Raw genomic sequence first — 24,852 nt, 5'->3', positions numbered from 1 at the left:
CCCAAAAGGCGGACTGATCGAGAAAATCGTTGGACTGATGCTACTTAACGCCGGACCAAGATCTCAGTAAATAAATGCCAGACTATAATAATGAAAAGCCAGACTGTTCGATGATGTCACTGGACTTCTCATAACTAAAGCCGGACTTAACTTTGCCAGAATAAACATCGCGGGACCGATGTATGACAATGCTGGACGGCCATGAGTCCATCCACCAAATCGCCGGACTGCCACGGTTAGACTGTCGGAGTGGCGATGAATCTAAAAATATCACCGGACTGCCAAGTCACTTTGCCGGAGTACCATGACTCCATGAAAGGAATCGCCGGATTGTCATGGTAACAATGTTGGAGTGCCGATGAAGCTAGTAGGGAGATCGCCGGATTGCCGCATGAATGTGCCGGGGCACCATGAAAAGAGGAAGAAAATTGTCGGATTCGGATGATGAGTGTGCCGGAGAGCTCATAAGCACAAGAAGCAAATCGCGGGACTGAGATGGTAGGCACGCTAGAGTGCCAGTACTCCCAGGAAGCAAATAGGCCGACAATAATGGTGACAGTGCCGGAGTGTCGACAAACTGCCGAATTAATGCATGACTATGCCGGAGTGCCATGAGTCCATGAACCAAATCACTGGATTGCCATGTTGCGTGTGACGGAGTGCACATAAGTCCAGAACCAAATCGTCGGATTGCCATGCTGCAGATGCTGGAGTTCCCAAAATTCCAGGAGCCAAATCACCGAATTGCTATGTTGCGTGTGCCGGAGTGCACAAAAGTCCAGGAACCAATCGTCGGATTGCCATGCTACAGGTCCAAGAACCAAATTGTCGGATTGCCATGCTGTAGGTGCTAGAGTTCCCAAAATTCCAAGAACCAAATCACCGGATTGCTATGTTGCGTGTGTCAGAGTGCACAAAAGTCCATGAACCAAATCGTCGGATTGCCATGCTGCGGGTGCCGGAGTGCCCAAAATTCTAGGAACCGAATCGCTTGATTGGCCTTTATGCGTGTACCGGAGTAGACATTAGTCCAAGAAACAAATCTCCGAAAAGCGCTTCATAATTGTCAAAACGCTCTTCATGGAGTGCCGGTACATGTTATTGAAGTGTTTGAGCGCCTTCATGAAGTGTCAGAGTGGGATTTGTAAGTGCCAGAAAGAGTTTTTGTGCCACATTGCTATGTAGCAGTAGAGCTTACTTTTTACACTAAAGCAGTAGAGCTTACTATTTACCGTAAAGAAATACTGAGTTTGACATTTTGTATTATATTATATTTTAAATAACACTTTTGATTATTATATAATAAATGATACACAAGTTTTACACCTATTAGCGTGACTTCCACAAGTTTTGCACGTGCTGATAAAATATGGGAGTGTGGACTTTGCTCCATAGCGAATATCCAAACTCCAACTACTTCAACTCCTGATGTGGAAAACAATCTCATCAAAACAAACAATCTCCGGTTTGTATACTGATTGGAAAGGGATTTCATTCTCAAGCAGATGACACATTTACAGTGTCATCCTCAATAAATGACAACCAAAGCAAATGGCCCTGTTAAAACTCGATTCCATATATAATGACTGATGCTCTTTAAAGATACATCCAAGGCCCATAAAGGAAGACCTCGATTTCGATTGCAGGGAGAGCTCGAGTTCGAAGAGTGAAGAGAAGGAGACCTCGAGTTCGATTGCAGGGGTGCGTAGGGTAAGCAACCCGCGGGCAAAAGGGGTAAAAATGCACGAGGCAAAGGGGCGTAAGAATGGGTAAAAACCGTAGGAAAAAGGGGTAAAAATGGGGCTAATGAAGGAGCAGTTCGCAGGAAAAAAAACGCAGGAGTAAAGGGGCGGAAGAAATGGGGCTGACGACGGAGCAGTTCGCAGGATGGTCTACCGCAGGGGTAAAGGGGCGTAAGAAATAGAATAGAATAGAAAACAAAAAAAAAAAAAAAAAAAAAAAAAGAAAAAGAAAAAGAAAAAAAAAAAAGGGGAAACGAAAAGAAAAGAAAAGAGAAAAAGGTAATCTAAAGGGCAAAAAAAAGAGGGGTAAAAGGGTCCAGATTTTTTTGTTTTTTAGGTTGGGGGTTTTAAGTTATAAAAGTTAGTTTTTAATAAAAAAAGTAGTGAGACAATTTTAGGGTGGGGGATAAAGCGTATGTAGAGTGTATTTTAGAGGGTTTTTAATTTTTTTTATTTAATTTTTTTTTTATTAATTTTATTCAATCCCACTTATTAAAAATAAAACTAAAACTAAAATTTCATATTACTATCATTTTCAAATAAAAAATAAAAAATAAGATTCATTATTGGCCCTTGGATGAACATGGTTCAATCTGAACCATCAAAAGTTGCCGGTGCACGTTTGAGCGTCACATGCTGTAGGCGCAACAACAAGCGTCACTGCTTCCCCTTCCCTGTTCAAATCCTTCTGCAAATTGGGGTTGTGAAAAGGACACTCTTTTGAAGTTAGAGACAGGGATGGAGTGGTTTTGGTTTTAGAGAGTGAGAGAGAGAGAGAGAGAGAAAGGGAGATGGATTTGCGCTCCTGAAGTTTCTATTAATTTATTAAATTAACGATGGATGGTTTTTGCCATCCTATTCGTGATGTATGGGAGCGGTTTCTCCAGAGATGCTATGAAGCTTTCCCATGTCTCTCTGATCCTGGTTTGTTCCGATGATGGATACTTAAAATCAGCTGTTTCGGGTTTATACTTTATATTCATCCTCATTTTTAATCATCATCTTTTATTGGATTTGGATTTCAGAGAGAAGGTCTTCATTGGGATTGAAGCTTGCACTGGTTGCCATGCACGTTGTGTTTGCAGGCGCTTTGTTAATCTTGGATAGGAACATGCTAAATGCTACTCGAGACAATCCATGGTAATCCTCCTTTAATCAAATGATTTTTTTTTTTTTTTTTTCATTTTGGACCATCCATATTGTTTTGGCTTGTGCTATGATTCAAATGTATTGGAGTTTCTACTGCAATCTAGGACTTTTAGGATTAATGCCCGTTGTTTACCACATCGAATTTATCTATGTAATCAGAACGAATCATGATCCTCAGTGTATTGGAAATTGGTTGCCCCTGTGTGTTTTGCAAGATTTCAGTTTGAGAGATATTTTGTGTTGCATTTATTGACAATTGATTTCAATTCAAAGTTCTGCAAGTATAAATTTCAAGTAATGCAGTTCAGAATTTAATATGTATTGTTACTTGGTTCTTGTTCCTAATTATTTTTATCAATATTGTGGGAAATTTGTGTGAGTTGAAGATGAGGCTTGTAGGATGGTTGTCCATAAAGGAGATTTCTCATTTTATTCAGTTCCTTTACCCTGTTGTTTACTAATTGATATTGTATCTTCCTTTAATAAGTAGTGGAACCTAGAACAAATTAATCACTCTTTCTATGATGTTAGGTGATTTACCTCTCTGTTCTCTAGTCCAATATGCCATGAATTAGTCCACTCGGACTTGGCGGGGTAACTCGGCATCACCCTAATGGCAAGGCAAGTTGGGTGCCCAACTCCATTCCCCCCCCAATCCCCCACCAAAGATCCCCTTGAATAGTTTAAAAAAATGAAGCTAAAAAGACTTCAAAAAAGTATTTTCCGACCACTTTCCGATTACTTGAATCTTTTTCCAGTGATTGCTAACTTCCATTTTCTATACCGTCTTCCCTTTTCCGGCATTTTGGCCATCATCGGAGTTCTAATCGATGCCCAATTTTCCGGCCATCTTAGAGAAAGAAATAGTTAGAGAGAGAGACACACAGGGAGAGGGGTTCTGAAATTTCGGTGGGAACACGAAACATAAATCCCTCTCTCTCTCTCTCTCTCTTCCTATTGCATCTTCCCGACTTCCTTTCCGTGTATTCCTCTGCTTCTTCTTTTTCTTCGGTAGAGAAAACCCCAATCTGCTCCTCCTTTGCTGTTCACGGACAGGAGAAGTAGAAGAGGTTGCTGTGTTGGGGATATGAAAAGGAAGATAGATAAAGTTTCATGGCCCTCGAGGCACCACCTGGTGCTCACCAGCGCCACCTGAGTGATGCATTTAGAAATGGGCTGTCTATTTATTTTTGTCTTTTTTGGTTTTCTTTTTGTTTTAAGCTTTTTGTATAGGACTCGGCTCAGTAACTAGCCGTGACCCAGTGGCCATTACCTGGCCCAAAGCAATGTACGGTACACTGCTCCAGTCTATTGCTAGCTAATGCTGGATCCTCTTTGTTTTGTGGTGGATATGTGTTCATTGAAGTGTATGATAAACTGAACGTAATCAGTTCCTTTCTCAGGAGGTTAAATCACTCTAAAATTGACAAGAGTGCAAAAGAATTGTTTAACGTGTTTCTTCTTGGTTTTGTCTATCTATGTTTCTTGTGAGAGCTTGTAATCCTTCCAAAAATATTTAGATTTTATGGGATGGCTTCTAACATTATTGATCATTTATGATATGTTCTATCATAATGGATGTTAAGGCTTCAGACTTCGTGGATTAGAAGTTTCAATCATGTTACAACTTGCAATAGGGTGCTAGTTTCATTTATTTAATGGCTTTGTTTTTGGTAGCGGCAGTGATAACCAAAGGAAGGCATTATAGGATGATAAAATAGTGGGAGTATCTATAAGGCGGTTATTGATACATTGAAAGTGGGGATGGATAAGGTGTAATTTTTCTTTTTTTAATCAGGTAAGAGCTATCAAATGTAAGTGCTCCATTCATATACTTGTATTGCTTTGTGAAGAGTACTAAAATGAAAATGTTTACCACTGTAGAAAATCAAGTCAAGCTGCCTACATAAATCTAGTTGAAAATTACTATGTGTAATATAACTTATCATAATTTTAGTTCTAATTTGATTACATGTATACATTTCAAAAAATAATAATTGATTGCATGTATAAATTTGATATCTGTCTATAGTCACTGCGAGTGTAGATGCCTAGTATTTCATTCAAATTAATTATTCAACGTTTAATGATTTTTCTTTTTTTTTTGTATCATGGTTTCATTTTCTATGCCTTCTGTAAAAGTTGAGATGGCATCAGAAGGAACCTCAAGTTCATAATGGGTGGTTTAACAAATAGATCAAATAGCACACATCTTTGAGAAATGGAAAAAGAGAGTCATCAATAGAGTTCTTTGAAATTCAATAGCTGCACTAATTGATTTATTATGGTTCCTACATGTTTAGCCTTGAACACTGATTTAATGTCAATGGTGCTGAGTCGATTTACCTCTCTTTTTTATTAGCTTCTTTAGAGTCCGTTGTAGAAAGCAAGTTGTGGTTTCTGCAAGGAATAATGCTGTCATTATTGCATAATTGCACAATAATAGATTAATGAGTCCTAAGTACTGAAGGGCATCTCAAGCTTTGCCTACCATCTATCAATTTCTTTAGGAGTGTTGAAACAATGTCAGAATCTGCATTCTGGTTAAGTCAATTTCAGTTGTTATCGTTCTCATTTATGAGTGGCACCAACCAAGTACATCACCTGTTAGGAGGTGTAAATTAGTTCAAGTGGAAGGACTGAAAAGGCCAAGGGTTAGGCTCAAAGGACGTGGTTGGAAGTAGTCCAAAAAGAATATGTGGACTTATGGCTTCATTGAGGATATGACCTTTAATAGAGCAGAATGGAAAATCAAGATTCATGTTGAATTAATCGGAAAAAGGCTAAAATGATGATGATGATGATGACCTTTCTCATTTTATGTCTCTGATATTGAGACAAAATTGAGTTTCTTTTTCTCAGCTACTACAAGCATCAAGAAAGGGGGAGTATCCTCACACTTTCCAGGTTTGAACTTGTTTATCATTCATTTTACCTGCTTCTCCACTTTATCAATGATGATTCATTAGTTAAAATAAGACAAAAAGGAACTCACTAAGGAAAACACATACTATTGGGCACTATTAGGAAGTTCCATAACCTTAATCATTCCTTTGTTGAACCGAGTGTAATTTTGTTTTTACCATTATGTTCTCCACCATGGGTATGTGAACATTATCGATAACTAATGGTCAGCAATATTTCAAGAACTCCCAAGGAGGCACCATGGACCATTATGCTATGGCTCATTGACCTTAAAGTGTGGTTGATGCTTTACTCACATATGCAGCTAGGTGATTTTTACTGTGCCATCCTTGATCACATTTGGGGTCAAGAAGCTACCCTTGAAAATGCACCCTTTGGCCAAATCATACTTTTAATTTTGATGTCTCCTTGTATCTGTATCCTTCGGTATCCATGCTGTATACAATATAAACTGTTCACTTATCCTTTGCTTTTTCCTGTGTCTTTTTGGTGAGTTCATAATCAAGGGAATTAAGTTGAAAACTTGGAACTTGAGATACAAACTTAGTACACATTTGCATAATATTTTTTCCTTCTCTCTAATTTACAGTGGCCTCTGTATTCCAGTTGATATGAACCTGCAAACTACCGTTATTGCCTGAAACAATCTGTTGATGCACTTTTTCTGAGAAATTTTGTGAGATATTTCATAGGAAACCTGTTCTTGCTCCAGTACCTGGTGGTTTCAAGTTAATGCATGATTACCCATTTGAAATCTGGGCAAATATGGATATCCTGTTAATTAGGTGTTCTTTACGTTGGATTTACTTAAAAAATTCCCTGAGGTTTGTAATTGAAAATAGTTTCAGGAGAGTTTTATTCAATATATTCTTGTTATTCCTGTATTTATTAGTTAGCTGTTGACCTTGTCGGTCACAGGCTTGCTGATTCCTTTTTATTTCTTGATGCAAGGTATTTTGCGACATACTGGTTTCTTTTCTTTGTAACATTACTTCAGTATTTTTATACGTCTGGTTCATCTCCAGGGTAATTAATCATCCTGTGCCTGTCACTTTTTATTACTAATTATGATTTGTTTTTTCGGAGAATGTTCGATTGCTTTCCCTTTTTGTAATCATCAATTAGCTATTTTGACAAGTTTCTTTTTTAGGTTTGTAATTGATGCAATGAGGGCTGGCTGTGAGATACAATCTACCTCTAGAAGACCACCCAAGACCACTAAGTATGCTCTATTTTTTAATGTTTAAATATTAAAGGTCCTCCGCTTGTTTTTTCAAATTAAGAATGAAGTTGTTACAATAATGTTGTCAATTAAAATGTGCTGGCAAATCATTACAAGTTAGTACTCATGATGTGTTTAAACCATCAAGGAAAGGCAGTCTGCATCTGTCAAAGATGCCAGCTTGATCATTCCCATTTACAGTCACCAGCCGGTTTCAACTGCTTGTTCTGTTGAAGCTACATCTTGGGTGAAACTGATAATGGACATGTACCCTCCTGGATCTTCCAGCAGGTATGTTCAACATTTAAGCAAGTTCTTCTGGACACTTATTGGAATAAATGAGTCTAATCATGACTAGTTTTATCATATCAATGTTTACTGCTCTTTGTAATGAATAAATTAAGTTTGTAACAATCGATGTACAATATATATATGGACTAACTTGTCTGCATTTGATGTGGCAGACATTGGACTTGTACTTATTGTAATGTTGTACAGGTATAACTACATATCCTGAACTTCTTCTGTCTTTACTTTGTGCTTTTTAAGATGTGAATATACTCTTGACGTAGATCTGATGCCTTCGAAAGTTCACTAATGTCATGCTCATGTAATTGCATGCTTACACAATGTGTGGAACCTTTAAGTGTATATGATTGCCGACAATGTATGTGTCTTGCTAAAACATGTTTATGATTTTATGGCCTATTGTGATTGGCTCCTTTTTCCCATATTCATCATGTGTTGCAAAGAATGTATGAAATGTAAGCCTGCTCTCTCCTAGCTGAACATGGATTTATGAGAACTCAGTTCCATTTGTCACATATTTTGACTGCCCTTGTTGAAAGCCTGATAATTAGATAATTTGGAAAAAGGCACATTATGTCTTCGAGCTGCAGAGTTCTTTATGTTTTTGTATTTCGTACATTGTGCGCGACAAATGGTAGTATAATTATTTTGGTCTCTATATATGGTGTATAAGATTATGTGGTCTTTTGGACTTTGTGGTCATTCGAATATGATCTGTACATTTAGTACAGTTAGGTTTACACTGGTGAGTATAGCTTGAACATGGTATGAGCACCACACCTAGCCCTAACCTACAGCCCTAGGTCTTGAAGTTTATCTATTTCCTTCAAGAAAGTCTATTTTTGTGGAAACCATTAGTAAGCCATATCTTTTCCTTCTTTTTGATTGCCTTATTCTTATTGAGGCTAAATTGTAATGTATAAGAAGTTTCATGGTTAAAGACTGATCTAATTATAAGTTTGAATTCCTCTATTGGGGTATCTATGCCAGATGGCTGTTACATTTAAATGTGCTTGTTCAAGGGTAGTATGGTTATGCATCCCACCCTTTTAGGGCTGGCAAAGGGCTGGGCCAGCCCTGGCCCGATCGCTGCCCAGATCCTTGTAAATCCTGCGAGGCCCAGGCAGGCCCATGCAGGCCGAAGGGGCCCTGATCCAAGCCTGGTCCTGGCCTGGGCAGGCCTAAATTAGATGCTTTTTTTTAATAAAAAGAAGAAGTAAGGGGAAACACCGGGCCTGGCCCTTGGGCCATATTGTGGCCCAAGGGCCGGGCCAGGGCCATGGACCCTCAAACTGAATAATTGAATATGGAAAACTTTTTTTTTTGGGGCTCCCTAGGAATATAAGAGTATAATGTTTCTGCTCCTCGAAAACCAGTTTTGAGGTGAGGAACCAGACATGCTCCAATTGCCTCCAAATCATGATCATCCAGATAAGATATCCAAAAGACAAATTTCCAAATCCCTTAGGACCCACCATTCAAACCAAAATGGAAATGACTGGCCTATATCTTATTTTGTGTTGGCGATAGATTTAGAGCATATTTGGAGCTCCTAGACTTTTTTTTGTTGTTGGAGATTGTCTTTGGTGTGGGTTCTCCTAATAAGATTTGTTTGGAGATCCCAAAAAGCTTTAAATCCCTTAGATCAAGTACTTATTCAGTTGGACGACCCAGATTTGATTTGGTGATGGCCATATATAACAAGCCTATTTGGAGTTGCTAATCAATTTTTTTCTAGAGGAGATTGTTTTTTGAGTGGAGATGACTGACATGGAACTTTTTGGGTCCCTCACCTACCTCAAGAGTGGTTTTTGAGGAACGAGAATGTTATAGTTTAATATTCTTAGGGACAATGTTTTCCCATTAAGTATTGATGCACTTAGAATTTTGAATTATTATTATTGTCTTTTTTGGAGATTGAAAGTGCTTTTTTTTTTTTTTTCAATATTTCCTCAGGGAATTCATGTAATTTTGTTGTTGTAGAGCATTGTGGGGCAGAGTTGGAAGTTTAATTTTGAGAAGATACGGGACTGGGATTCAACAATGATTAGTTTCTTATGGAACAAGTTAGGGTTTCAATGTTTTTGCTATGGTATATAAATGTTGAACAAGGAAATAGAATGAGGGAAGAAGAATTGATTTTTGGGTTTTGTGAAAATATCTCTTTTGGGGGGGGGCCTAGAGAGAGGGTCAAATCTCTCAGCCATTGGGGTGGATTCCCCTGCAGACTCAGTGAGGATTTTTGTTTTATTTTTTTGTGGATTCGTTTCATTTTATATCTTCCTCCTCTCTACAAGAATGTCACACACCATAGAGTTTAATCTTATTAGGAGTATGAGTGCAATGAGTTAGAAAGTTATGCCTAACTCTACAATATATTAGTGTGAAATTTCACTATGTTCGATTAATCTACATCTTAAATATCATGAGTATCCATTGCTTGAATTGGCGTCTCTCATGTCTTTCCTTCAACTCTTCCAACTTATTTTCAAATTCTTTGTTTTTTTTCAATGTTCCTTCCTTTGTACCTCGGATCTTGTCTTCTTTTGGATGTCTTTTTGGGGCTTTTGGTAGGTTATAGCATGTTGCTGTGTGGTATTCTGTTGTGCTGCACTGTAGTGGTATATTTCTCTGTTGCTTCCTGTAGGATATTGGTCCATTATGCTACTATCCAGTTTTGTCATTTATGGTGGTGTGTCAACATTCGTCTTTTGTGAAGTTTGTCCATCCTTTTTCAGAAATTTCAAAGGTCTCTTCTTTTGAGTTTGAATTTGGGATCTCTTTTTTGGTGTTCCCTGCACTTTATGAATTTGAATGTGTGCTAGCTGTATGGTCTTTTATGCCTAGCATATACTTCTATTCTTTTCACTTAATGCTTGGCAGATTCTCTTTAGGAATATGCTCCTTCAACCCAACCATATTTGATCTTCTTTCCTCCTCTTCATGAATCAAGGATGGTGGTGTATCCATGTCACGTGTCACCTCATCTAGAATTTGAGATAATTTCTCATTGCTGGTTATATCAGCAGTCATATCATTCTCGTCATGAGCCACATCTTCCTTATGGACTGTCATTTCAAATTCCGCATATTCCTGATCTGCCACATTTTCTAGTGTAGTTATTTGCTGCACATCCTTAGCCTTATTTGACACATCAGCTCATGAACTCAGATTCGCCCTTACTGCCACATCCTCTTTTTTTTCACAGTTTGGATGTGCTTTGGACACTCTCTAAGTTATTGAAATCTGCCTTTTTCCGCTCAGAACCCAGTGTTTCTTTTGACATTTCATTTGAACTCCTGATTCGATTGGACACTGGCAACAAAGGAAGGAATGGATGCTTCCATGATATATTTGATGTACACTAGCTGGAAATAGTGAAAGTAAACATTACTAGAGTATAAATTTAGGCACAAATTTGTATTTCGTGGTATTCTTATCCCCAGATGAACTGTAAATTTTATGGTCAACAGTCATTTGGACATATTCTACACCAAAAATCAATACGAGTGGGAGTTCCCATACAAGTCTCCGCTAGCTTAGAAATAAAGAAATGGCTATATTGGTGTGGTATTGTTGTTAGCTTGTATTCATAAGATCTTGTTATGGTTATCCGAGCTTGGTCCTTAACATCAATCTATCTCGATTAACGATTGCATGATAAGAATGATGGTGTCAATCTATGAAATCTAGGATGCTATGTTACTGTAGGATATTATGTAAGATATTAAGTTCATTAATCTGTAATTTATTGTTCGTAGTCATAGTCATTTTTTTCCTTTCAAGGTAGTCTGAGACTTGATTCTCATATTAGGGGTTATGTACCTTAGCCAAATTTGCAGCTGTAGGGCTTCATTCTACCTCTGATTTTATACTTGAAAGATTCATATGCCACATATTTCATAGGACCATGGTGGGTTGTTTTGGAGGTTATTCCAGAAGTACACCATAAACCATCACCATTTGTATATAGAACCATCATCTTTTTATGTCTTTTTATGCAGCCCCCACGCTCAAAACATTGTCACGATTGTGACAAGTGTGTGTTGCAGTTCGATCACCATTGTGTTTGGCTTGGAACATGTATAGGTCAAGGCAATCATTCTCGGTTCTGGTGAGTATTGTGACTTTCGATTTTGTATAAGTGTCATCTTTTACCATTTTATGCATTTAATGTTACTGTTTCTCTTTTGAATCTTGTTCAATTATTTTCCAGTGAACGAACACATTAATGAGTAACTGAATGAAGACATTAAGGAGTAACAAAAAAAACTCTTTTGGTTCCATCGACAAGTGAACTTTTACACTCAGATTTTATTGAAATGACGAACATAAAGGCATCAAGAAATTCTTTGATTCCATTGAAACCCTTAAATGAATATGTTATGGATAACTAATTATTTCAGTCTTGTTAATTGAGTCTAGTAACTCTATTTCTACAATTTATGGATATAGGATTTCACATTTTATGATATTGCATTTTCCAATGATGATTTTACAAAAGAGTTTCATGGCGTACTAGTGGGCTCAACATGTAGGATATCTGTTTTCGACTGATCTTCTATGCTTTTCATTTTTATGTATATTTACTTATAGTAAGAGTTTCCTTGATTTATATGTATATCTTTCTCACTAGTCTAGATACATTTAATGAAGTTGTTTTAAACATTTAAGAATTTATTGCAAAATATTTACGTAATTTCACATGCATAAGACACAAAAATGGCGTTTATGAAAATGCAGGAATGGAATTGGCTTCAAAATGAGCCCTAGTTTAAAGGGACATACAGTTTTCTCTATTACATGGAGTAAGGGCTGCTGACAACCTTGGTCTCTATATGACATCTGTGAAAATTATTATGCCAAAATAGGTTCTTATGAGGATAGTTCTATTAATATTTAACATTTTTTCAATTTTGAATTTAGAGTTTCTTATAAGAATTTCTTACTTGTAATAGGCATGTTTTAAGGATGAAATGAAATGGCTTCTGGCAGGGCTCCATAAATAGGCATGATTTAATGGAATGGATAGCATGTGAAGGCAACTATTTTCTGTTTGGTATCCATATAGTTTAGATTTACTGCAATCTTGAAAAGACTTTTTTCCCAAGTAGATTAGGAGTTAGTTTTTTTGAAGGTAATAGTGGGGTGGTGTTAGTGGTGGGAATGGAAACCACAACGTGGTAACTAAGGTGTGGGGTGCTACCACCATGACCCTAGCCCCTTTCCCGTAAATCTTGAAAAAGACTTTGCAATATAGAAACATGTAGTACAATATTTACCATCTTATCAAACAGTAATCTGAACCTGGGGAGTGAAGAGGGAAGGAGGGAGGGAGGTGTTGCAAGTGGAAGCCATTTCTCTTCTTTGTATTTGTTTCGGTATGAAATTCATACAAAGTGGTTATTATGGTCTTTTCGTACTTTTGAGCAAGTGGAACTAGAAAGAAACATCTCATAAAGCAAACTACAACACAGATACCCTGTAGATCTAGGATATGTTATCCAAAAACTTAAAATTGTGTAATAAAATACAGTACAAACACATCTAGAGACTTGGTAATTGGATGTTATGTCATGACTATTTAGCATATTAGATTTAATTTTATTTATTTAATTTAGGGAGTGAGATGAAATGGATTACTTTATTTATATGTTAATTGCAGTAGACATTTAGACTATTAGATATTAGAGAACAAACTATGTTACTCGCTATCAGGCTATTAGGGAACTCAGACAACTAATATCTTAGAGATAATTAGTAAATTACGATACCTACTATGCTTCTATCCATAGCTCTCATCTCTCTAAGAGAAAACCTTGTATCTTATGCACAGGAGGCCTTGCCGCCCTTTCTCTAAAGGAACCACTATTCCCATAGGGTGACCCAAATGGGGTACATAAATTTTTTGTACTTTCATCTCATATATATAAGATTAAAAATTCACACTAGATAGGAATATTTCTATAGATATTACATGAATCAGATACTTATATTTTTATATGCATTATTATATTTTTTTATAATTTTAAAAGTTTTCTAAGTTTATTGATTGCATAAGAGGTGATGCACCTGCATGGGGTGATGAGGATCACATTGAGCCGAATTGGACCTCTGACCGCATCGAGTCCACCTTCCACATTTGAAAACACTGGCTACAAGTTGCTCATACTGATTTTTCCCAATGTAATTTTCCATTTTTTGATTAAAAACAAACAACATAATTCTTGAAAACCTACTTTTGTATTACATTGGTGTCAGTTTGTCTGTCTTTTCTTTTTCCTGTTTTTTTGATAAGCTAACATATCTTAGGTTTTTATGAAACATAATTATTAACCTGTTCTTGTTGCATCTCTTCTTGTCATGTGACGTGCTTTCTGAACTACTGTTGTAGGTGGTATATTTTTGAAGAAACGGTGCTGTGCATTTGGACTGGAATCATGTACATTACATTTCTAAGGAATAGTATGTCAAGGGCATGGTATGTGGTAATCTGTTAGCATTAAGTTCATAGTGTGTCCTACAGATCACAAACACAACATTAAAAAAAAAAGGATTTTGCCATTTATTCTTGACGTTGAAGTGGACCAGTGACTTAGAAGATTCTGATTGTCTGGTAATAATTTGATACTCATCAATTTAATACGCTCTGATTGTGTTGAATTGAGTGTATGATCAGGTGGAGAGATGTGGTGGCCATAATGCTTCTGGTGGTTTTATGTATTTGCCTTATTTTTCTGCTTTTGCTTCTCATTTTCCACAGGTAAGAGTTTGCTACCTGTTGTTACTGTATTTTGTGTGAATAAATTCTTGTAAATCGAAACATCCTTTGTTGCTTTCCTTTGACAGTGCTCTAAAGCTTTCAATTTAACACTGTTCTGCATTTTTATTGATGTTTCAGTTCTTGTTTTGTTTATTATTGCTATCTGTTCCGATCTGTTTGCTATATGCACCATTTACATGGATGGAATTCTAGGCAACTTATGGAGGGATTTATCCATTTCTCCACCTATGTTTTGGATGGAACAGAAAAAATATGGATGCAGATGGCAAACCATGGTTGCATGGCATTCTCTTGTCCCCTTGACCCCCCCGCACAGCCAACTCTCTCTGATCGAGATTGGCTATTTTAAGTCTTAAAAAAGTTTGCTCATTTCAAATAATATGTTATTAGGAAGACAATTTGTATTAAGTTAGAACATTGATGTACAGAAATTTGAGAAAGCAGTAAAATCAGTAAGAAAACATTCCAAACACATGCAATAACTAGGAGAAACTTAGGGTTTCCTCCTCACCCCAAGCTAGAGTTCCAAAAGCTTAAGCTTTTGTTCTTTTTTCGATTATGAAAATCACATGGAATGACCTCCTTAACTCCCCACACACTTTTTATAAATTATAATTTAATATTCAAAGACACTAAATGTCCATAAAATAATTAAAATGACCCACAAAGTCATTTAACCCTTATCAACAGTGACCCATGAATGGTACAGTGAACAATACCTATGTGTAGTAAGTAATGAATAATAAATAAAAAATATAAAAAAATTCTGGAAGCCCTAAAAAACTTAAAAACCCTAAAAATAAAGAATAAAACTAAAATTAAAATATACATCAATTGAATAAAAATTAAAAACAAGAATAAATTTCCTACATCATTCTCCCCTAGCCGGAGAAAACTCATCCGCCAGTTTTGAAGCGTGCTAAAATGAATTTAGCATCAAAACCACATTTTGCAATGTCCTTTTTCTATTTTAGCTCAAATATTATTTGTGGTAAGAAGAAATCCCTGAGAAACGGATCTAGGTATGGATAGTAAAGAATTTATACAAACTTGCCAAATTCAGTTATCCCTAAAATTGCTTTGAAATTTTGTAGGAAACTTTGAACACAATTTTTCGGCATTTAGAGTTTTTCTCGACATCTATTTTAATACTCATTGAAACTAAAGCCACAATTTGTGGTTTATGAGTTGATCACACTTCACTGCGCTATGTTGATCCAATGCCCTAAAAGCCTCAAATTTTAATACTCATTGAAACTAAAGCCACAATTTGCGGTTTATGAGTTGATCACACTTCACTGCGCTATGTTGATCCAATGCCCTAAATCTCTTGAACATCTTCGATCTTTATCTTTTTCTTCGTCAAAAAATGGTTTAGCCACGAAATCTTGATCATCATCATCGCCGATTGGATCTCCTACAAGATCTTATTTTTTATTTATGTATGTATCAAAGATTGGTGATAGATCCCAATCTATAACCTGCTGATTTTCAATACAAACTGTGTCAAAATCAAGAATGTGTTTCAAATAAAAAATCGTAGAGTGATGTTCCCAACATCAAGGTCTTTTGTCACTTTCCCCTTCTCTCGACTCTTCACCTGAAGCACGGAGATGAAAAGGGTGATACGCGACTTCTTCTTGGGCGGAAAGATCACCATCTTGCCTATAAATGATGCTCCCAACCTGTTGCGCAAGCTACTGAACTTGCTTTTTAAGTTTCTCAATTTCTTCATCTCTAGGATCATGAAGTGGATTTACAAAACATATCCCTTTCATGACCCCTTCACGCTGCCATAGATTCACTGTAATCACTAAAGCTAGGCAGAGAATCAACAAAACCTTGTTGAAATCAGAAAGATCTAGGTTGATTTGGCAAAGTTTGGCCCAAAATTAGCAAACCCTTAGCTTGGCTATAGTTTCCTGGTTTTGTTGTTGAAGGAAACATGAGCTTTGATATCAGTTGATATAAGGAAATTTCAGAGAGCAGTAAAATCAACAAGAAAACATGCCTAACACAAGCAATAACTAGGAGAAACCTAGTGTTTCCTCCTCATGCTACGTTCCAAAGGCCTAAGTTTTTTTTTTTTTTTTTTCAATTATGAAAATAACGTGAAATGTCTTGCTCAAAGCCCCACGCACTTCTTATATGTTCATACAATAATTAAAATGACCTAAAACGTCCTAACTTAGACGCAACATTTGTAATGATAATTTTACCCTGATGAACAATATCCGTGAATAGTACCCCATGAATAGTAACTGTGATTAATAAATAAAAATATAAAAAATCTTAGGATCCGTAAAAAAGCTTAAAAACCTTAAAAGTAACCCATAACAACTAAAATTGAAATATACATCATTTGACATTGAATGAAAATTAAAAATAAAAATAATTTTGTCCTGCATCAAACATTTAGCCTTTATGAAATATGGCAATTGTAGCAGATTATGTTCTAGTTGTGTTTCATTCCAAAATTATAATTTCATATTTGTCTTGAATGATGAAGAATCAACAGTATACTAGTATTGCTACTAATAGCTGATCCAATTGTTCTTGCGTGACCTGAGTGAGAGAGAAGGATGTGGGCTACATTTCAAAAAAGTGACCAAGACGAGATATATGGTTAGGTAACATAGTCTGGCACATAATCTGGTTGGAGTGCCTGAATTCTTAAATTGAAGTCTTCTCTCAGCAATTAAAGAAAAAGTCTATGCGAAGAATTGATCTGTCATTTATCTTAAATTCAAATACTTGATAGGGCGACGATGGCTGATTATCCACATCATATGGCTGAGAAATTGGATCTGTCGGACAGATTTAATGGGCAAAAATTTTGACGAGAAAAGCAAGCTCTAAGAATATTGAACATGGATATGTATTCGAATCCTGCCTGAGCTCTACGTATGGTAAAACTTCCCTTCCATGGATGTGGTTGGCAGAGAACTTTTTGCTAGATTGTCTATCAGAGACGGTCGTAGCTGTCTTCTGGAAGCTAGGTTCTCTTTAATTTTTTGTCCAAATGGGGCTTTAGTGGAAGTTTTGAAAGAGATCCATGGACTCCTAAAAAAAAAAGGATTTTAGGCCTATTTGATGAGGTCAGGTATCACTTTTTCCTTTGGATGGTTCCTATGGGGTATCAATTGTAATAGTGGATAAGTTCTGTGTGTTCATGAGTTAGGTACTACTTTCCTTTGGATGGTTGATAAGTTCTGTATGTTCATGGGTTAGGTACTACGGCAAACTGCTGATTTTCAGCAATTTTTTGTGGAGATGTGAAGGTCATATATGACAAAGACACACATGGAGGCATGTTTGACTGTAATGAATTTGTGTGGTCAACACGAAAGTTTTCAAATGCAGCATGGGGTTGAGGCCCTAAGGGGGTCTGATGTGTTAGCTTGATGCCTGGTAAGCAATTCCTATTCCGTCTACAATAAATATAAAAAAATATGAAAATGGAAAATTTGTAAAGAAGTAAATAATAACACAAATATGCGGTTTGTGCGATAGTGGGCATTTTGACTCTAACATATGCTGTCTCTGTTGCTGATAGAGTAATAGAGACATTTTCTGACTCTTAAGGTAATAAGCTTGTAAAATAAAATGATCTAATCCATTTCATCAAACTGAATGAAAAGCAGAAGGGTATGTCCAGATTCAAAGAACTTAAGTAATATAGCGTGCATAATATGAAACTACTAAAAGAAATGAGAAAGGGGGGATTGTTGAATATAGCCAACTACTAAGTACTTCACAAGTAGAACCAGAAACCAAAAAAGCTCAGGAGCAAAGCCCATGTTGCAAAAAGCAGAACCCCCCCCCTCCCCACCCCGCCCAAAAGAAAATAAATTGTTTTTTTCAATTTCTTAGTGCAATCACCTTCAAACCTTTGATGAGTTGATAACTCGATATTGTGCATGCTAAAATCCTCCAAAGTGAGCTCAAAATCAATAGGAAACTTACCAGGAAACCCGTAAGAGTTTTGCTCATAAACTCTGAATTAAAAGAAAAAAAAAATCGATTTTGGACAAATTGGATTTAATCCCCTTGGAACCAAAAAGATGTCGTTCTAAGGGGTTTTATCCCTCGCCCACTTCTCATGGGGGAACAGACCGACATCCGTGAGGTTGTGGGCTATAATCCTCCCCACCAGCAGGGCAGAAAAATGTGGCTGTATAAGCTTGCCTAAGTGGGGATTCCTTGGCAGCGTATGTACGTCCTAGGCAGGCGCATCGTATATGCCTGTCTTAGTGGGCTGATGCAGTCCATTGGACACTCCACCTTGATGTGGCTGCATATGTGGTATGTGGTGGCATTGGATAACACTGGTGAACTTTTCAGTGGCACCAGCTAACATTTCTGGCCAGTGTTGCTAGGCTCAAAATATTGCAAGCTAGAACACACAAGGCTCAATTTATCATCCATTGACCTGTGTGCCTAAAATTTTGGATATGCATAGCCAAATTTCATATACACCTGTGATTTAGACAAGTTTCTAGAGTTTAGGATGTGTATATCTTGAAGTTGGACATGCATGTGTCCATACATTAATCATTATTCATATTTAGTTACTGCTTAGATTTATTTAAAAATATACGAGTACTCGTGGAGATACATGCTGCATCTTAGTGTTGTGGCAACTTGTTCGTGTCCAAAACCAAAATTTCGAGAGGCATGTCAGACATCACATCTATGCCATTGTAACATTGTGTCAAAAACCATTTTGGTCCTGGTGATTGAGATGGAAGAGAATCAAACATCCATAGATTTTTGTGGAAGGCTTAGATGGTAAAGCAATCAGCATGCCCCTAGTGTTGTTAGGTGGTAGGGTCGGAGATTTTTTAATCTGTGGAACGAAGTGCATCACTGATTGATATATTACTTTGTTTTTTTTCCCTTGGTGCTTGTATTCTATTCAATAATAAAATTGATCCCTAATTAAAAAAATGTAAAAATTAAAATTCATCTATATTTTTTTCGAAATTGTGAGAAATCAAAAAGATTTTCATTTGTCAAGGAATAGCTGCTCTAAATAAATTAAAAAGAAATTTAAGGATCATCGATGTCTAAAACATTGACCTATTTTCCTGTATGTTGAAAAGCAATAATCGCCCATTTTCTTTTGAATTATTGAGGGGTGTTTTGTGAATGAGTTTACATGTGTATGTCAATATCAGTGATTTAAAAAACGCTGGGTCGGTACAGAATTGCCTGGTCGGACTTGGGAATCGGTCACCCCATGCCGATTCTGTCAATATATAGGAAATCGTCCGAGTCTAGAAGAGAATGGGCGAGTAGCTACAGTAAAACGGCATTTTACTACAATAAAAGCACCATTTTGCTACAGTAAAAAAATGCCGACTCACCCATCGGGACCGGTTCTTGGCCGGTTCACTATTTTTTCTGCACAACAAAACGGCGATCCAGACCGCCAATTCACCAATCCTGACTAGTTTTTGTGATGCCCGATCCTAATTACTGATTCGTTTTTTAAATCATTGTTTGAGATACATATGTACATTAATTTCACAAAAAAAGAAGTCCATAATAGAAATCCGTAACTTTTCATGATCTGCATTTTAAACAGAATGCTCATGTTTTTGTTTGAGATAATTTCATATACTTAAGAATATCTTATAGGATTAATTTCTGTTTTCTAGAAAGCTTTCTTCCTAAACTATTTCATTATAGTAGGGTTGGTTAAGTGACAGTTGTTATTGGGTTTTATCAAGAAATTCGCTGATTTGGTTCCTGCACCTATAAATTATGTAAACTTCGTAATAACCATACCATCAACTTATACATGATGTAAATTTATTTAAAATGTTGCATTCATCAGATTCTTTTGACTGTGAAAGTGCAGTCTGGGGCGGACAGGGTTGAAGCATCCTCTATTTCTTTCTGCCCTTTAACTTATGCCGTTTGTCATTTGTTCTTCCACTTTGGAGTGTTTACAATTTGCATTATTTTGTAAGCATCAACCTCTTCCCGTGGCATCCTCATGACTTGATTGGGTGGTGTTAAATGATTCAAGTGGCCTCCTGCTTTTGGTAATATTAGTTGTTGATGTTTGCTTTCTAACTGAAAATCTCCTAAGCAGTTTTAGGGAGTGCTCATTCAATAAATAAAATATGTTAAACGATTCAAGGTCTTTGCTGAGCACTAAAAAATTAGACATTGTTAGTGTCTCTACATGACAATGACGTAAAGCCATTTTCACTGGAGTTCTTGGTATTGGGTTCTTCCAAAACTTTGCTGGTCATGAATTTGAATCTTACAGCTATGGAAATTTGTAAAATATGAATATGAGCTATGCTTGACTGTAGCAGTCACAATTGTTATTGGCCTTTTGATTTCTGGACACTTGTGTAATGGATCCTTAAATTTTCAGCTCAACAGCGAGGAAAGTATAGAAGCCACATTGTGATATACTTTCCTCTGGGCCCAAGTTGGGATGCTTTTGCCTTTAGTTTATCGTTGATTGCAGAAATATTAATTTCTTTGAGCACCTAACTCATAACATAAAGCTGGCACACCTAGTGCTTTCCTATGGGCATGATGGTTTGCCTGCCAGGTAAATATGGTTCAGTTACCATCTCATTAGTCATAGCAGTCTGAAGATAGTAAAGTTAGCATTGCCAGTAACCCAAAACCATGGTCTTCTACAGCTGCAAGAGATGTAATGTACTAAAAGAATCAAATCCATTTTGATTCAAATGCTATCTGTGTTATGGTGTTTGCAGTTTTTAACCAATTTTACTTTTAAGTGGTCCATAGCTGGCACCATGACATGGTGAAGACATCACCAATGTAATATTTATCTTCCCATTTTGTTGATTGATGCTCGAAAAATATTTATTGAATATCATGTATCAAGTAGTTTCACTAGGTCCGTCATGGCTTAAATTTACCTTGGCTGCACCGTTAGTATTTGTCCTTTTCTTCTCTCTTGGTCAGTTTCCCTCATACAACTGGTACCAAAAGTTTGGCTTCTGAAATGGCTTGGGTAACTCAAAGTGGTGCATAAAGTAACTCTCGCGATTTCCTAGTCTAAATCTATTCTTGGATATGCACACTGGTTTCTGCATCTAGTCGTTAGAATAAGTTGTAGAAAATGTTTTGTGGTGTGCTATTGATATGTAATGTACAGAGGAGGATGGTTGTCAGTTGCAGCTTTTGCAGTAAATTTTTCTCTCAAGTTACTTCCATTTCATAATTTATTTCAACACCAAAGCACAATTAAGAAAAAAAAGTGGATAAATGGCCAACAGTGAACTCTTTGTTCTGTCTAATATGAGATTCAGCACTATACTGCCGCTTTCCCTCTGCAGATGGAATATTGCCAGATTCTGTTTGCCTGAAATTTGTTGTTCTTTTGTGATGTGTGTATGTTTCTTTTTTCCTCGCTCTGAGTTAAGTTACAGTGTTCAGCGTTTCATGAAAATTATATAACAGGGTTGAACACTACATCCATTAGTTAATATGATTATTGCTTGAATTGCAACTTTTCAGTGCTTTCTCTAATATATCTTCATAATTCTGTCATATTTGAAAAAAAAGAAAATTTACTTTTCTTTTTTTTCTTATACTGGAATTGGTTACACAGCTATCTTGTACTGACGAATCAGACAACGCATGAACTTATAAGGAAACAGCGGATTTCGTATCTGAGGTATGCCAAGTTTCTCTATGAAAGAAATGTAGAAGAGAAAACCCACTGGTGTTGTCCCTTTAAGCTGGTGGCTGGAGTTATCCTTGTTTTAGCATCTAGGCTATTATGGGTTTTCCCCTCACGCATACCTCCCAAAAGAGAGATGTAGAAAAACTCGATAACATTTTTTGACACTACAGGAACGGCTTTGGAAAGTCATATTTATGGCAATAATTTTGTTCTAATGTGGAAAATATTCTGAAAGTTAACACTGTTTCCCATTGCGTTCATCTTCTTATCCACTTCCCCAAGGAACTAAAACCGAGGCATTCATCTGCTTCTGGTAGCGAATGATCCCCTCATGTTTTTCTCCAAGTTTCCAAATCCACTCGTTTTCATCCAATCATCAAGTAATTATTTAGGTTTCATGGAAATGCTGCCTTTTGGAGAAAAGTTGTCTATTTTTGTCTTCCCATGAAAAAAATTGGAGTCAGATAATTTCTGTGAGAAAAAGATTCTTTTGTATGTGTGAATAATTATTTAATACAGGCGGTGTAGAGTTGAGGGTTCCTGATTATTCCTTGAATCGTGAGTAAGCTATTATCAGACTAATTAGAATAAACAATCCATTGAGTGAAAACTTTTTCTTTTTGCCTTTTTTCTAGTAAGTTTTATGTGGGGTATTCTGTGAACTTGCAGAGGTATCCCTGATAGGGTCCATCCTTTTAGCAAGGGGGTATGCAGAAATCTGTACAACTTTTGTTGCGCCAGCAGAAGTATTTATACCATTGAACCATTGCCCACGCTGGAGGAAATAGAAGATAAAAAAAGGCCATACACATGCTGGGACATTGTGACTTGCCGTTGCTGTTAAGCTATACGATTTCACCAGTAGGTTATATTTATCGTAAAATTTATTCTATATGCCATCCTTCTTACTGGGTTATATGGGACGACCACATTTGGTGAAGAAAGTACCAAAAGCGTTCTGGCCATATATTTGAGTTGATAGTGTTTTACCAAATTGCAGGTACCACATGCATCATCAGGCCTCGTCTTCATGGTGAATGTTCAAATCTTAGAGTATGATTGTTGTGCATTGAAGCACACGGCTTTGTAATGTATTGGATTGCGATATTCCTTGGAGTTATTTTCAGTCTTGAAATGATTTTAAGCCAAGTTTGGTTTGTGAAGGCCCATTCTTTCTGGTTGGTATGCTGGCCCCTGCGCTTGTCTAAACACCCTAGATTAAGACGGCAATAGTAAACAGACCATATGGTATAAGATTGGGAAAATATAATAAGGAAATTTGCATAGGATATGAAGGTTCTTGTCTAATGTACCCTGTACGACCAAGTAAACTATGGGAATTGATTTAATATATAGGGAAAGTATACAATAAGACCATTTACCTTTGTTTCATACAAAGGTGGTTATCATTTACCTTTGTTTCATACAAAGGTGGTTATAATTCCTCATGACTATTGATGTGAAATTGGGTTGTTACATTTATTTCATTGACCAAGCACAAAATTAAAAACAAAATTTTTCAAACTTTGTGACACTGAAGCAATCAAATTTCACATCGATGGTTATAAGTAATTGTAATTTTGTATCGAAGATAAATGGTTTCATTGTATATAAAACCTGGTTTCTATAAGGTTGCAACTTTTAACAATCGCCCAAATTTTATCATAACATGTATTTTTGGTGTAAAATTTTTAGAATTATCTCAAAATCTATTTTTATATCTAATTATAAAATTTTAAACTCCAAAAATAGTTAAAATCGAGTAGATCTACAAACATATAATTTTTTTGAAAATGGACGGTCTAGATAATGTGCTGCAAGATGCCCTATTTTTTAGATTTAAAATCTTTTTTTTGGTTTTATATTCATACATCTTGATGTCGAAAAGAAATATTATGAAGTTTCTAAACATGAAAACAACCTTTTCCGATGGTTTTTTGAGGTGCATTTGCAGTTCTACATTTTAAGGTTATAATCTTATATAAACTTATATATATATATATATATATAGCAATGATTTCATACAACCGTTGTATAGTAATATGATGCAGCAACTTTAAAAGCCATTTTGTGGCCATTTGTTTGATCCAAATTTTGAAATATACACTCTTTTCATTCTAATGAACAATTACAAAAAAAGAAAAAAATTGAAAATATAATATATATATGAGCAATGATTCAATGCAACGGTTGTATCATAGTATATTGCAACGACATTTCTAGTAAACTATGTTTGTGGTATTTGTATGACCCCAAATTTTGTATACACACTCTTTTCATCTCAATAATCAATCCCGTCAAAAAAAAAAAAAAAAGTTCAATTTGAACCTTAGATTTGGTCAAAATGAGTCATCTCTAAAAACGAATCTAGACCATTCGTTTTGTGAATTTTAAGATCTTAGCCTTTATGAATTCAAAATCGTTTTTTTCTTTTTTATCATTGTTCATCTAATGATAATAAAGTCATCCAAACAAATTGGAAATGAAAAAATCCTTTTAAGGTCTAGATCTAACCATCTCACCAAAATGAACAACCTATGTTAATTGGGTTAAAAAGATACTTTCTAGGTTGTGTTTTCAATTTTTTCTTTCTTTGTGATTGTTTATTAGAATGAAAAGATTGTATATTTCAAAATTTGAATCAAACAAATGGCCATAAAATGGTTTTTTAACGTTGTTATATCATATTAATATACAACGGTTGCATGATGTCATTGCTCTCTCTCTCTATATATATAAATAAAGAGAGATGGGGTTTTAGTGAGTCAGCTTACTGTCTTATTTTTGTGCGATCCTTCATGCATCAAACGACCATTTCTAAGATGAACGTCAAGAAATGGTGCATCCACAAAGAGTTATAATGGATGGTGGATAAAACAATATAAAAACCACTATTACTATTTCAAAAAAATATAAATTCTATATTCATATGCATCATCATAGTTGCAAGTCTTAAAAATTCGGATCAAAATTGCATCCTAATCTCTCTGAAACTATGGTATTTGAGTCATAATCAATTCAAAATTATGAGAAAATA

At 36.1% G+C, this 24,852-nt stretch overlaps 1 protein-coding gene across 9 annotated transcripts; it reads left to right on the top strand.

Moving 5' to 3' along the window:
- Positions 1 to 2,422: 2,422 nt before the first annotated feature.
- LOC18424345 (DHHC-type zinc finger family protein) lies at positions 2,423 to 22,982 on the top strand. Of its 9 annotated transcripts, none has more exons than XR_016040430.1 (13): positions 2,423 to 2,666; positions 2,768 to 2,882; positions 6,768 to 6,842; positions 6,967 to 7,038; positions 7,192 to 7,329; positions 7,503 to 7,536; positions 11,352 to 11,461; positions 12,091 to 12,155; positions 13,742 to 13,828; positions 14,027 to 14,110; positions 21,741 to 21,806; positions 22,485 to 22,676; positions 22,816 to 22,982. XR_016040430.1 is itself a non-coding variant. In XM_020676647.2 (12 exons), exons 1-11 carry the CDS (start codon positions 2,579 to 2,581, stop codon positions 22,657 to 22,659), a joined length of 984 nt encoding a protein of 327 aa, XP_020532306.1. In that variant the 5' UTR covers positions 2,423 to 2,578; the 3' UTR covers positions 22,660 to 22,676; positions 22,816 to 22,982. The 9 variants fall into 9 exon arrangements, 5 of the variants coding, with proteins under 5 accessions (XP_020532306.1, XP_006828997.1, XP_088702423.1 ...); XR_016040431.1 differs by having other exon boundaries at positions 21,695 to 21,806; XR_016040428.1 differs by lacking the exon at positions 12,091 to 12,155 and having other exon boundaries at positions 21,695 to 21,806.
- The last annotated feature ends 1,870 nt before the right edge of the window (positions 22,983 to 24,852 follow it).

The sequence above is a fragment of the Amborella trichopoda genome, chromosome 9, assembly GCF_054954075.1.
Source record: "Amborella trichopoda isolate Santa Cruz 75 chromosome 9, AtrichopodaSantaCruz75HAP2 v2.0, whole genome shotgun sequence".
Taxonomy (NCBI): domain Eukaryota; kingdom Viridiplantae; phylum Streptophyta; class Magnoliopsida; order Amborellales; family Amborellaceae; genus Amborella; species Amborella trichopoda.
This window is presented reverse-complemented; position numbering and strand designations above follow the sequence as displayed.

Coding starts and splice junctions, on each gene's coding strand:
- LOC18424345 (XM_006828934.4), top strand. CDS start 2,579: ATGGATGGTTTTTGCCATCCTATTCGTGATGTATGGGAGCGGTTTCTC. Junction 7,537..11,351: donor CTTATTGTAATGTTGTACAG/GTATAACTACAT, acceptor CTTTTTATGCAG/CCCCCACGCTCAAAACATTG. Junction 13,829..14,026: donor AATAGTATGTCAAGGGCATG/GTATGTGGTAAT, acceptor GTGTATGATCAG/GTGGAGAGATGTGGTGGCCA.